This window comes from Orcinus orca, chromosome 13 (genome assembly GCF_937001465.1).
Source record: "Orcinus orca chromosome 13, mOrcOrc1.1, whole genome shotgun sequence".
NCBI lineage: Eukaryota > Metazoa > Chordata > Mammalia > Artiodactyla > Delphinidae > Orcinus > Orcinus orca.
In genome coordinates, this window is record NC_064571.1 from 39,571,611 (window position 1) to 39,586,113 (window position 14,503).

The 14,503-nt window shown below is 37.3% G+C and overlaps 1 protein-coding gene across 8 annotated transcripts in view; it reads right to left on the minus strand.

Annotated features, from left to right (window-relative positions):
* COMMD1 (copper metabolism domain containing 1) overlaps positions 1–14,503 on the minus strand; it is a 166,300-nt gene that overhangs the window by 17,968 nt on the left and 133,829 nt on the right. For 4 of the 8 annotated variants that reach the window (XR_007470906.1, XR_007470907.1, XM_033407288.2 and 1 more), the window contains exon 3: positions 11,486–11,631. The exons of 3 other annotated variants lie outside the window; for them this stretch is intronic. Coding sequence is in view for 3 of the 5 variants with exons in the window: in XM_033407288.2 (XP_033263179.1) it covers positions 11,486–11,631 (146 nt within the window). In the remaining 2 variants the exon portion in view is untranslated. Of the gene's footprint in view, positions 1–5,899; positions 6,011–11,485; positions 11,632–14,503 lie in introns of those variants that run through there. One more of the 8 variants, XM_033407289.2, reaches the window with a different exon arrangement.

Genomic DNA, 14,503 nt, shown 5'->3' on the forward strand with positions numbered 1-14,503 from the left:
GAGCAATCTGAAACACCTGATTTTTTTCTCAAAGTCACCCATCTTGATCTGGTCATACTGAGCGATGATAAGACTAAATTCCTGTACTTAAATATCTGAGTCAAGAGTTAGAACCTGCTTCTTAGCAGAGTTCAGATACATCATGGGATAGAGCCAGAAAATGGTTATCAGGTGAATAAGCAGGTGCATCATTATTAAGAATATGTACTTTGTGATCACAGTAAGTATGGCAGTGTACTAAATTCAAGGGTTTAAGTAACTATTCCAAATTAGAAAAGAAAGCAAAGGTAAAATATTCAAATATTCTTTCCAAGTACAAAAGCTAAACATTCATAAAATCCTAAGAAGAGAACTTTGAGAGGCCACCCTCTCCAAACTAACAACAAAAAAAAACCTAGCTAGCTTTTTTTTTTTTTTTTCCTAGCTAGCTTTTAATGACTTCTAGGGAAGGACATCTTACATGTTCCTAAGGAACTCCTTTCCCAGGTAACCACTCTGACATTCTTCAGGAAACTCTTACTTGTCAAACCTAAATCTTTAATGGTTTAGCTTAAACTTGTTTCCCAACAGGGTCAGAGAGTATAATTGATTATTATTTTATATAAAATTTGAAGGCTGTTATTAAGCAAATGTTTGGTTTCTCCATCTACATACTATTAAATAACCTCTCTGTGTGTACTGTCCATTTAAATGACTTCCTTATCTAGGTCCAGAAGCATACCCTGACCAATTCTTTGGCAAAACAATACTACAGTGACAAAATGCTAAAGATAGAAAATAAAAAGGACTATGACTTAATAAATACCTAAATAGAACCATTTAGAATAAACTGAACATAAGAAAAAATAGAAATCTTATAGCCTATCTTCTGTATTATTTCCCATGCAGTTTCCATAAAGCTTTATCCCCAAATTATTGGTCATATTTAGCATTAGAATACAACTTTGGCAAATTCTAACATGTTGTGGCCTCTTAAAAATTCTAAAGTTGGGGGATGGAGGATGAGAGTGCGAAAGGATGCCTTAGGATCCTGCTAACCAATACTGATTCAGAAGGCCACATACAGGTGACCAGCTTTCATAAGGCTATTCCAATTCTTCTTTTGGCTTCATTTATTGACACAAAGGGACTCTTGGCTGAGCACAAACTTTTAGCCATGAAGCCTATCCCTCTGTTTGGGCTGTCCTTTCCTAAACTTAAATTAACCCTCTGAGCTGCAGTTCTGCCACTCTGTGTCTTCTGGAGAGAGAAAGAGAATGTATGGCAAAGGTCAAAATTGGCAATAGTGTCCTGAAGATCAATTACATAATAAATAAGATACCCAAAGGCTTTGAACATTGCCCACAAGAAAAGTTTAAAACAGCTTCATGAGTAAATCTGTGTTCGCCACTCAATCCCATACTTTCTGCAGCTTTCTCAGAATTATACCAATACTGCTCCTAACTCTTTCAGGAGACCTCAAAATAGCTTCTCTTGGCAAAGAATCCTCCAAGTTACTTCATAAGGGACCACTTATCCAAAATTAAAATGTTATAGTTCCCTGAAAACTGTGCTGATTATTCTCTACTTGTCTTTTCATAGCCATTCTCCACCTTTCTCTGCCTTGTTCCAGGTCCTATAAGATTGTCATTCCTTTGTTCTCTGGCTTACAGTTGGGTTCTGACAAGAGAAGACAGAGGTCAGGACATTTATTCTCTTACCCCCAACTCCTTCTCCTCTGCCATTTCCAGTATTTTCTATGTAAGGGTATCATTTCTTTATTTCCTACTTTACTTCTGGCCTCAATCACTATTTCAGTATAAACAGGAGTTTCTTCAGACTGTGAAAGTACATAATCACCAAATACAAACTCCAAAGATGAGCACAGCAAGAATTTTTATCATGACTAAGTTGGCAGAAAGGCTGCCCTCTAAGTGATAAATATGATAGTATGAACCAGAACCAGTATTTAATTTTTTCTATCATTTGATATTAAAATTATAACAGCATTTTGATATTAAAAAAGAAAAAGAATAATAGTAACAACAACCGTGTGAGATGACATTTCATGAAGAATTTGCATCAAGGGTCTTGATACCAGACACATGGCCTCATCTCTACAACCTGTTCTTATACTCTATATCTAAAGCAATGGATAGCTTATGCTGTAGCTTAAAACAATACTTTCCAAAAGAAAACTTGTGATTTATAATGTTTTTTAATCTTTCAATGAACATTTTTAGCAATACATAATTACAACCAATGGTCCTTACTCAGGCCATTTTTAATCCTGAGGAAATCCTCATTTCAAATATAATAGCTGACAAGTCCTACATCTACTGTGTAAAAAGCATGATAAAGCAATTTTCCAAAAGGGAAAAAAAAATTATACTGTAAATCACGAAGCAAATTATGCTACTGAAGATCAGAAAATACTAAAATCAGACTCTTTTGGAAGCTACGACTGAAACTTAATGACCAAGCAACTAAATTAAAATGATTCACCCCAAAACTCAACAGATGTCCATAATGTGCTAAGACCATATGTGGGACTAAGACATGGTACTTTCAGAGCTGGAGCAGCTTCTAGAGGAAGTATTTATCCATATTCCTGCAATCTCCTAGAAGAAGAGAGAGTATTACCAGTGTAGTATAAAAGCATTAACCATCACTGGATAACAATTACTGAGTTTTCTGGTGATGTCATTCAGGCATTTCAAAACACTTTTGTGAGGACAACCTGACAATAGGAGTTTAAAGTGCTTAAAAAAATTAAAAAGTCCCGACTCTCACAAATTCTTATTACATTAAAAGATAAACTTTATGAGAAAACATGAATTTTTAATCAGCTAACTAGAAACTCAAGGGAGAAAACAGACATTAGGTATCAGGGAGTTTCAGATCTACCACAGATATAAGTTACTGCTAAACAAATCTGAGGCACCGAACTTCAACTTTCCAAGTGGCGCACACAGGTTTTATATAAAGTGGCAAAAATTTTAAATAAAATAACATCAGATCTTCATTATTCAGAAACCTATTATCTGGGTCTCTGCTGCTTGACTTCCTCCTCCTTTTTGGTCCATCTTTTAAGTATTTCTACAAGATGGGAAAAGGAAGTGAAATTTAAACTGGTTAGTATGACTAAATCACAGCAGCTCTGCAAAAAGTTTTATAGAAAAGGAAATTAGAGGAACTTTAACTGTGACTTCACATAACTACTTTTGAAAATCATACCCATATGGTAGCAATTTAAGCCAGAAAGTTCTTCTTATCCCAAATATTTCCCTTCCTTTAGTAACCAGGACTACTGTTCTCAGCCTAGATAATGTCTTTAAAACAGAAATACTCCCAGGAGAGGTAATACAAAAAAGTCATTAACAGCTTTCTACAACTTAAATCAAGAGATTTATTTTCCTCCAGAAAGGATGAACCCAAGTAGCCTGCCCTAAATCATAGGGTACCTACTATTAAGAGGGACTGGGGGAAATGGGATGAATAGGTAGGGCATAAAACATAAAAGTAGGAAAATACCAAAGGCAAATTCTTCTCCTTATCACATAACCCATATCAGATGCACAGATCCATAGATGAAGTATCTTAAGCTAGTCAGATCCCAGATCCATACTCTCCGTGCCTTTCTAATCACCTGATCACCCGGGTCACTAGGCACCAGGAAAACCTAGTGAACCTTATAAAGGGGCATTAGCAAGACAATCTCAATGAAATCCAAAGGCTGAATTTACACACACACAAACACACACACATCCTTCTGCTGGGGTGCTTTCATTTTCATCTGCAGGCTCAGGGCCTGTGACCCAACAAGGCAATGAGATCCCAAGAACACTGTCCACTCAAAGTTGTTTGAATTTCTAAGAAGAGAGAAAGTGGGAATAGGCCAAGAACAGGACCCTGAGATTCTTTTGGTTGAATATTTCTTAGCTGGAAAAAATCTAGAGCTACGACCTAGAAGAAAACTGGACATGCCTGTCCTGCCAATGTGTGGTCAAAAGGAAAATGTATTTTGGCCCAGGCAACCTGACTTGTTTCTGAAAGGGAGAAAATAGTTTTGACCTTGCAAGAATGAGTGGTTCTTTCATTGGCCAAATTCTGTACTGCTAAACCAAGACTATCACTATTCTTCTTCCTCCAAAGATTTCAAAGCAGGCTGACACATATCTGCTCCTCTTCAGTGTATAGTGAAAGGTAAAGGTACCACATCAATCTTCATTTTACCACTCAAACCAAAAGAAACCCAGAGACTAGCCCCACTTACATGAAGCCCAGAATTCCCAGCTCTTTGATTCAATCCATTGCCCACTAACACCTACATCTGACCCTCAATATGGACACTTTCAAACCTGATTAGTGTAGATTTAACAGAGTAGAATGGGAACTAATTAGAAATACCCGATTTTGTACTGATTTATATAAGCATCAAGACTTACACATTTAGTATTTTAGAAATACCCAAAAAGGAAAATAAAATGGAGCCAAGTTATGTAAACACTAAAAGCTCAATACAATTAGATCATTGGCTGATTTCTACAAAATATTGTGCTCTACTTCATTTTACAACTTTTCATTTTCAGCTGGATTTAATATTCAGCTGTTAAGATTTTCTGTATTTTGAAAAACTGTGGCTGAAAAATATTTGGGTAAAAAACTAGTTTTAGGTGCTGTGGTTTGATCTTTAGGAAATAATACAGAATTTTGGCTAAGTAGAACTAGTTTCCACGTGACAATGGACAAAGAATCAGAGCAACAACTGCTAGACAGCTGAAAAGGCAAATCACGCTGAAGGAAGGAGAAATTTCACTTAAATTTTAGAGAAACCAAATGACAAAACTCTTTAGCACATGAGAAGGAGTGTTGCTAATTTTAGTTTGAAGTTCACATTGGGGCCCCTCATCATTCCTGATGAGGTACATTCCAGAGCAAACTCATTTGCAAACAACTTTGACAAACAAACTAAAATATATTTACATGAAAGGAATAGAGAAGATTAAAAAACAAAAACAAACAAAAAACCCCACCTTATCCAGAGTAGCTCATTTAGGCAATACCATTAGTTAGGCAGGAACAAAGTATGCAATGGTACTTGCTTTCTAAGGGGTTCTTGATAACCTAGAGATTAAAATGGGGGAAACACCTTAATATGTCCAATAAAAAGACAAGAGTGTGGCAATGAATGACAAAATCCTTGGCAGGGGAAGAAGACAACTAGAGGACGTCTAATTAGAGGTCAATGCCATTGCTCTGCCAATAGCAACATCTATCTATTCCCAACTTTCTCAATGTGGTTCCTTTTAAGTCATTCATGATAGTACAATTAAGCAGAAATAGGCATAGTCATAAAGCAGCATTTCCCTTGGCCCTTCTTTATGTAAGGAGGGCAAAGGCTGAAATGACTAAGGATAAGAGGACTTTTGAATTCAGAAAACGCTGATTTAGGGAGAAGAAGTTTTGGATGAATTTTTTTTTTTTTGGCAATGTTGTGGAGAATGGGGATTAATTTTGTCGGATTTCCAACTAACTCCAAATACAGTAACACTCTGAGGCACTGGACGTTGGAACCTTCATTTTAACATTTGAATTTGTGGGGGACACAATTCAGTTCATAATAATCCCCAGTGCTTGGAGTGTACTTTGTTATCAGGCATCCCCTAAGTGCGGTTATGATGATGATGATGATGATCTCACACGAGTCTAGGTTTGCTGTTCATATCGTACAGAAAAGAATTTCTAATAATCCAGAAACAAGAAACACACACACACACACACACAAGCTATCTGCTGACTGCTCAGATCTGCCAGCCCAGTTTGGCAGAAGCCATATCTGGCCTCATCCTTACTGAACTCGACTTTGAAATGTCATTTAATCAATAGGGGCTGCCAGGAAGGGGGTTGGAAAATGGCACAAAAGAAATCTTTCCTAATCCTCACTCCTAGATCCTATTAAGTACCTTGCTTGCCACGCTGTATCCCAAAGTCCAGCTCTGAAGACTGACTCAGAATCTGGCGTAACATTCTGTAAGAGAATATGGGGATGAGGGAAGAAGAAAGGATTTGTGGTCACGGCATGAAGTTAGTCACTAGCCTCTCTAGCTCAAATAGCTTACTGAAAACTTCTGGAGGTGGCAGAAAGAGAGGAGATTGCATCTTTATTGTCTAGGGTTGAATTCTGGCATCACATAGGTTGCTGGGGCCTTTGTTCATACACAATAATCATCCGTCATATTAACATGGTGTTTTACAGTTTAGAAAGCCCTTTCACATGCATGACCTACCTCATCTGATCCTTAGAACGACCCTGTAACTAAGTAGAGACCAAGCCAAAGGTAAGGTACTTCGAACAACTGTAGAAGTAACAGACTTTGTCCATCTGACCCAAAATCACATCTTTTTAGCTATATTCAGCAGGAAGACTTCGTCAGATAATGCAATGGATTTTATGGGTTTTGATATACTTCTGATCCAATTTATGGAGGAAAAGAAAGTAAGGCCTCATTTGCTTAATATTGCCCACAGTTCTAGAAACTAGGATTAAAAGTTCAGCCCTTTGCAAAAGACAGAACAGGTAGTCAGGTCCTAACTGGCGAAGAAAGAGAATTTCTTACTTTGTCACCATTCATTCAGCAGGCTTTGGAAGTAGTGGAGGGAAGAGAAGAGATTGAGGGGGATACAAGGATCATCTCTGAACCCTGGGGGAAAATGAAACACCTAAAAAATGAAATGTCTCAATTAAAAAGAAGTCAGCCTGGAAGGCAGGAGTAGGAGAGATTATGGGAAAAGTGTGATAAATCTGAAGACATTAGCAAATGTAAGCGGATACTGATATTACACTAATGATAATAATATTAATAGCAATGATAACTAACAATGGCTAACATTTATCAAAGATATAAAAATGCCAGGCATAACACTAAGTGCTTTACATGTATTATTTCACATTGGTGAGGAGAACTTTATCCCATTTTACAGATAAGGAAAGATGAGCAACTTGTTTAAGGCCACACAGGTAATAAGTGGCAGAGCCAGTTTTAAACCCAGGTCTGTCTGGCTTCAGAGTCCAAGCACTTAACCATTGCACAATCCTGACTCACATTCATATATAATAACATAAACACCATTATTTATAGTCACTAAGTACCCACATGTGAAAGTTAGTCTATGATCTATGATTAAGTTAACTTTAACAGACTCAAAGGAAAGCTGAGTGTTGATAGTACGATAACCCAAAGTTACTATGCAGAGACATATTATAAAGAGACTGAGTTCTTATTCTGAAGCAAGATGGCCTTTTAGTCCCTCTCTCTTTCTGTGTGTGTGTGGCAGCAGGGGGAGGGAGGGAGGATTCAACAGTATATATAGTTACTTGTCCCGATCACCAGAAGTGGGAGGTGACATTTGCTTTTGTTGTTCTATTGACTAATGTGTGGACCTCCTTGACTGAGACTCCTTCTCCCAGATCACAGCCAGTAGAACCAAAATACCTGCTTAACCCTGGAGTTCTTTCCATCTATAATCAGAAGGAATTCCCAGTTCTGCCTTGTTATCTAACCCAGGAACACCAAATTATTCATCCTGAAAAAAATCACATCAGCATTTAAAAGCCCTTTCGGAAAACAAAAAGATAAATATGATCATTTTGCAATATATAAAAATAACAAATCATTATGTTGTACATCTGAAACTGATATAATGTTATATGTCATATCTCAATTTTTTTAAAAAGGAAAGCGAATGAAAAAGTATTGGGAAAAAGAGAAAAATATATTAAATTATGAGTTTAAACCTTTAACATCCTTCATATTTTGCCCACATCTGTTCTCTGGCCAAGGCAAGGGTAAACAGGACTGGGTGGGCTGAAGGAAAAGCGTGCCCCTGATAATGCCCGAAACAGCATAGTTCACTCATATGTAATCAAGGCTTGACTAAAAACCACCTAAAACTGAGAGAATGTAGACGGCATATACACTGTTTAAGATAAAAATAAACGAACATAAATAATTAGTAAAAATAGTGTTTACTCTACTTTGTAGTTTATTCTTTTGTTAAAAAGAACATATTTAGCACTCTATCCAAGATTATGTCAGTAAGTCAGAAATATGAACTATCTAAGAGGGGCCAAAGAAATGGGACAAAAATATCAGCGAAAACAATGAACTATTTTGAAGAAAAGAGAGGTATGTCCCCAAAGGAGATATAAGAAAAACATCTTGACAGTATGACTTATGTTTCCTCTTCAAAATAACAGTCTATGTTTACCTCCTCAACTTGGTTTGGCAAGTTCTTTGCCAATGGAGTAAGCATGAATAGAATATGGTCCTCATCTCCTGGCCCCAGTTGTGTTTTGAAGGTTTCTGAAGAATTTTAGCCACATTTATAGAATATAAGGCATTTAAAAATTTTCATTACATCATTTCAAGTATACAAAAAAATGACAAAAATATGACTCTCCTATACTCTTTCCCCAGATTCACCATTTATTCAATTATTTATACTTTGCCACATTTTCTTTGTCATTCCCTCTCTCTCACAACCACGTGAGAGTAAATAGGGAATGTCATGCCCTTTTATCCTAAAAATTTTACTGTATATTTCCTAAAGACAAGACATTTTCGTATATAGTCACGGTTATATAATATTGATAAACACTACTATCTAACCCAGTCTACATTCAAATTTTATCAAATACCTCAGTAATGTCCTTTATGAAGTTTTTTTTTCCTGCTTCCAAATCAAACCCACAATCACACATTGATTGCATTTAGATGTCATGCATCTTTAGTCTCCTTTAATCTAGAATAGTTTCTCAGTCAACCTGTCTTGTGTTTCTTGATCTTGACATTTTTGAAGAATATGTTAGTTATTTTACAGAATGTTAACTTGGGTTTGTCTGATGTTTCCTCATAATGAGATTCTATATACGTGCAAATGCCTATCTATTCCCTAGTTCCTACCCCCAGTGATTAGTGAACATGGGTTCTGAAGTCATACAAGCCTAAATCCAAACCTAAATTAAAACTTCACTATTTCTAGCTGTGTGGCTGGCTAAGTTTTAAATTCCTAATCTGTAAAATGATGATTTTTAACAGATTTAAGGGATAGGGTTGCTGTGAAGAATTAATGAGATAATGCATCCAAGGCAACTTACCACAGATGGGGTGGGGTAAACTGTATCTTACATTCTCTGATTTTACCACAGTATCTCATACCCCAGCAACATTAAAATAATATTGGTTGATTAAGCAGCATCTCTATTGACTCCAGGTTAGAGCTGCCAAGAATGTGAACTTGTTTAGGGGAGTGCTAATGAATACCGTGACTAAAAGCAGGGTCAGGAGCTCAGGTGCAAAGCCTATCCCTTCCTGTCAACTCATTACTGTCAGTTCTAAGAAAAAAGAGAACAGCCAAATCAAGCAATTTTCTTATAGTCAAATTTTAATCTTCAACAATAACACTGAAAAATCTGGAAGCCCACAGTTAACATACCATTCTTACTTCACTTCCGTAATTCCCCTGCCCATAGCAAGAGGACAAGGGAGCTTGTGTGCAGAGCATTTCCAATCTATTGTTTTAGTACAATAATCTCATTCTCCCCACCTTCTCTTAGAAGACACCGATAAAATTATTCTATTTATGTTAAATCACTCTATGTCAGAGATTAAAACAAAACAACAAAAAAAGATTATAGTAGCTGAACCAATTCTTCAAAGTACAGAAATACAAATCCACTTTTGAGATTTGGAATCGAATTTAATTGGTATTTTTCTATGTTACTATCTCAAATATTTCACCATTTTTCTGTTTTTCCCCCTATGTCAATTAGAACTTCAAATGAAAGTCAAATGATCCCTAGGGGGAAGAAAAATAAAATGAAACAAACAAGTAAATTTCTGTGCCCCACATTTCAACCTGTGAGGAGGGGCCTCTAGCAAAGCAAACGGAAAATTAGGTTCTCATTATTGTGCCGAAATGAGGGTTTACATCTGTAGTATGAAAAGATAAAATAAAATTTTATTTTATTTATCTATTTTCTTTTGACGGTACCGCATGGCATGTGGGATCTTAGCTCCCCGACCAGGGATCAAATCCACGGCCCCTGCAGTGGAAGCGTGAAGTCTAACCACTGGACCGCCAGGGAAGTCTCAAAAGAAAATTTTAATGCAAAGTCTTTATTTTCATCAATGAAGAGTAAAAATATATAGTATGAACTTTAAGACAGAACTTCCAGTAATTCTGTCATTTATAGGACAGAGGCCCTAAGTCTGAGTCTGCCTTCAAGAAATACTTAGATTAAAATGAACTGTTTTAGAAATGGGAATTCTCAACCGGAGTTAAGTCTAAACATATGACAATGATGATGCTATACCCTGAAGGTCACTATTAACCTCTGTTCTTTAGGACCTAATAGCTCATAATTGGAAATTTCCAGAAAGTAATATATACTTTTGCAAACATCTTTAAATTTAGGGAGAAAAGTACTTCTCAGCCACTCCACTGCATCACCCATTAAGACCTTACTCAGTATTATGTTTAAAAGTTCAGTATATTTAAAACATTTTGAAAGTTAAGGTTAGAAAGGAATATGTAAATGCATGTAAATTCCACTATTTTATACTGTTTCCCTCTCCCTCTACAGGAAGATCAAGAAATGAGACTTCTCCATCATCATACATGGAATCCAAAGCAATATCATGAAGGGGAAAAAATCATTGGTTTGAGAGTTAAGACAATTCAGATTTAGATATGGCTCCACTATTAAAAGCTGTGTAACATTGGGAAAGTCATCTAATTTTCTTAAGTTTTGGTTTCCAAATCTAGAAAATGGAAAAATAGTATTAATCTTATAGGACTGTTATAAAGATTAAATAAGATAGCACATATGCAAGTACCCAGCACTGTCTTGTGTGAAACAGACTCTCAATAAATGTTAGCCTCTCTTCCTACCCTGTTACACACATCCTGTCCCCTGACACTTCAAAAGGAGTTCTCCTGAACACTTTAACTACAGCTCTGTTTTCTTCAGAACAGGCACTTGGCTCTTAATAGTGACAAACAGTCACGTGAAAGACACCTGGGACCTAACATTGTCCTGGTGAAACAAAAAAGAGCTCACATTGGGAAACAGCACCAACTGCTTCAGGCTATGACAAGCCCAAAGTACAGTGTTACTTAACATCTTGAGAGCTCTGTGCTCTTTCAACATACTTTTTTTCTCCCTGCAAGGATCAGGCACACTATTTGCCCTCTCTTCCCTTCTTAATAGTAGTCTTTATTAAACAAGACCACCCAATGGATTCAAATATTAGGAATTAGAAAAGGCTAGGCTCAACCATGAAGAAACTGGCGAAGTCTCAGGACTAAACAGTAAGCCCTTCTTAACCTTTCAGAATCTGGATTTTTGTGCTTTCTGTTCTTGGAAACAGCAGACTTGCTGATGCTCTGTTACAAACATGTCTGTGTATTTCCCTCGCCTGCATTATCACAAAACTCTTACCATGTAGAAGACCTCTTGCTGAAGTCCAGAATCTTAGACTCTGCTTGTAATCCAATAAAGCAATGCTTCCCAACCTCTCCCACTTCATGGTATAGACAGACAACACAGGACACTTCAGAACTGAAGGGGCTTGAAAGTATTGATGGCTACAAAGGATCAAATACAAGCAGCATTGAGAGAAAAGGTATACAAAGAAAAACCCATTTGCCATGTGACTCAGAGACTTTTATCACATAAACATAATTGTTTCAACTCCAAGCTGCTCTAGGTCAATGTCCACACTCCTTCACAGGGCTGACCACCCATGTCAGACCTAAAGGAAAAAGTGGATTTCAGAAAAACCACCAACATTTGACTGGGGGCAGCAGGTTCTCAATGTAAAGACATTAAAACACTAAGTCAGTGAATTAGGCATGAGATACTTATTGACTGTCTTATATCTGCTAGGTATAGTTCTAAACACTGAGGATTCAGTGGTAAGCAAGATGGAGTCTCTGCCCTTGAGAAGCTAACATTCTAACAGGAAAAAAAGGCCATAAATTAAAACAATTTAAAAGGCAATTTCACTAGATCATGTAGATCAATATTTTTGATCTATAGTAGACATGTAGATCAAGACTTCTGACATTCAGGAATTCCCTGGGGGTCTAGTGGTTAGGACTCTGTGCTTTCACTAACAAGGGCCTGGGTTCAATCCCTGGTCAGGGAACTAAGATCCTACGAGCCGTGTGGTATGGTCAAAAAAAAGAAAAAGACTTTTGACGTTCTGAGAAAACCGTTAGCCACTTTCCAGGTAGTTTACTCAAGGAGGTAAAGAAGACTGAATAAATTATAAGAGGCTGTCTCAGTAAAATTCATTTCTCACATCACTGTCTCCTTGCTACGGACTTAGCGTCATTGCCCCGTCCTTTGGTAACACATACAAAAGCAGGATGAGATCATTCATAGGAAGATAATGAAGACCCAGACAGTATAAAATTACAGAGCACAAGACCAGAAATCTCAAGATCTAGGATCTACTTCCAATTCTATCACTTAATATTCATGTGAACTTAGGTAATTCAGTTAAACTCCCGGAGCCTGACATTCTTCATCCATTGTATCCCACTTTGTAGGGGTTTTAGGAAATTTAAATGAGGCAACATAATAAAAGAACTTATTTAAAACATTGGACAAATACCAACTATTATTGCCTAATCAAAATGTTTATAGGAAGGCAGATGAGAAAAGGGACAGTAACTACACTTAAGGCCAAAATGAATCCCTACCTCCGGTATATTAGCTGTTTTGAAAGCTTTGCTTCCATTCTATTGTCCCAAAGGGCTCACCCTTTGGAGCAAATGGATCCTAAAAGTGATGTCAAGTCTCAGACAGCCTTCTTCTTTTTTTTTTTAATAAAAAGTTTATTTATTTTTGCTGTGTTGGGTCTTCGTTTCTGTGCGAGGGCTTTCTCTAGTTGTGGCAAGCGGGGGCCGCTCTTCATCGCGGCCTCTCTTTTTGCGGAGCACACGCTCCAGACACGCAGGCTCAGTAGTTGTGGCTCATGGGCCTAGTTGCTCCGTGGCATATGGGATCCTCCCAGACCAGGGCTCAAACCCGTGTTCCCTGCATTAGCAGGCAGATTCTCAACCACTGCGCCACCAGGGAAGCCCCCTCAGACAGCCTTCTTAGTGATTACTCCCTATTCTGAGCTAAGGTCAGAACATTACTTTCTGAAAGGTATTTCATTTCTTGGTAACTTTCCCATGATTAAATATCCTTACTTTCTGAGTTATTTTCGCTGATTATTGTCAATTAGGAGGTAGGAGGTAAATATGAAGTGACCTTCCTAGCTGTTAAGACAGAGACTATCAAAGACCTTGATAATCTCTCCTTTCTTCTTAGAAGACTATCCTTTCATTTTCCTTGGGTATCTCCATAGCCATCATCTTAAATTCAATTGCCTATGGGGCAGAGGGCCAAGTAGAGACCCAAAGCAGGCTGGGGCAATATGGGGAGAGAGTAAGGAGTGGTGGGATTAAAGTGGTGAATACAAGTATCATTTAAAGGGATAATAATTTCTCAGCTCCAACCTCTTATTTGTAGAAAAGTGGGCCCGGTGTTGACCAATCTTTGTTATTTCAAAATTTCTAGAAACTTCATTTTTGTGTGACACCCCTGAAATTTTTATTTGCAAAATGCTCAGTCACCTAGGATAACTATAGATTCACAGTGCATATGCCTTCTGTCAGTGAAAAGAGGAGTCATTTATTTTTAAAGTATTTATTGATGCTGATATATAATTTATATTATTTTGATTTGAGGAAGTAAATATTATGCTGGGCCTTGCAAGCTAGAGATAGGAGAGAGGATATTTAAGGCTAGGCAAACGTTATGTGCAAAGACACTGAGGGAGAAATATGCCTGGCATGTTGTGGGGAGGAAGGAGAATGGATAGACTTGCTTAGCTAAAAAAGAGAATTCCTTTAGAGAAGGAATGGAACGCAGATGGGAGAAAATTGTGAGAGACCTTGAATTCTGGAGTAAAGAGTTAAGATTTTAATAGATAACCTTTAAAAGATAAAGGCCATGATAAGGAGGGGAAATCATTGCATTTTGTATCTTGCCAAGAGTTATATGTTGCTATTCTTCACATCTTTTTCAAATTAGAGGATAAGGCTGAATGCTGACCCATAAAACTTGGAGTTCTGAAAAATTCCCAAATGAATGCCAGTTTAACCAACCACACTATAAGTCAATTCTGTTGGCACTGTGGTGGTCAGGGCTTTCAAAGCAAAACTTAAATGATCTCTAAAGGGCTATTTCTTTCTGATCAATAAAAACATTTAGAATTTAAAACTCAAAGAAAGGGTTACTGGACAGTTTGGCAACATTGTCAGGTTAAGCATCAGACAGACTGCCTGTCAACTGGCAAGAAGCTGGATAGGGAAGGCTGGACTCATAAAATTCTTCCACCAGGGGCAGTAGCCCCTGAATGCACCGCTATTCACCTACATTCAAAATGTAGAGACATGCCTC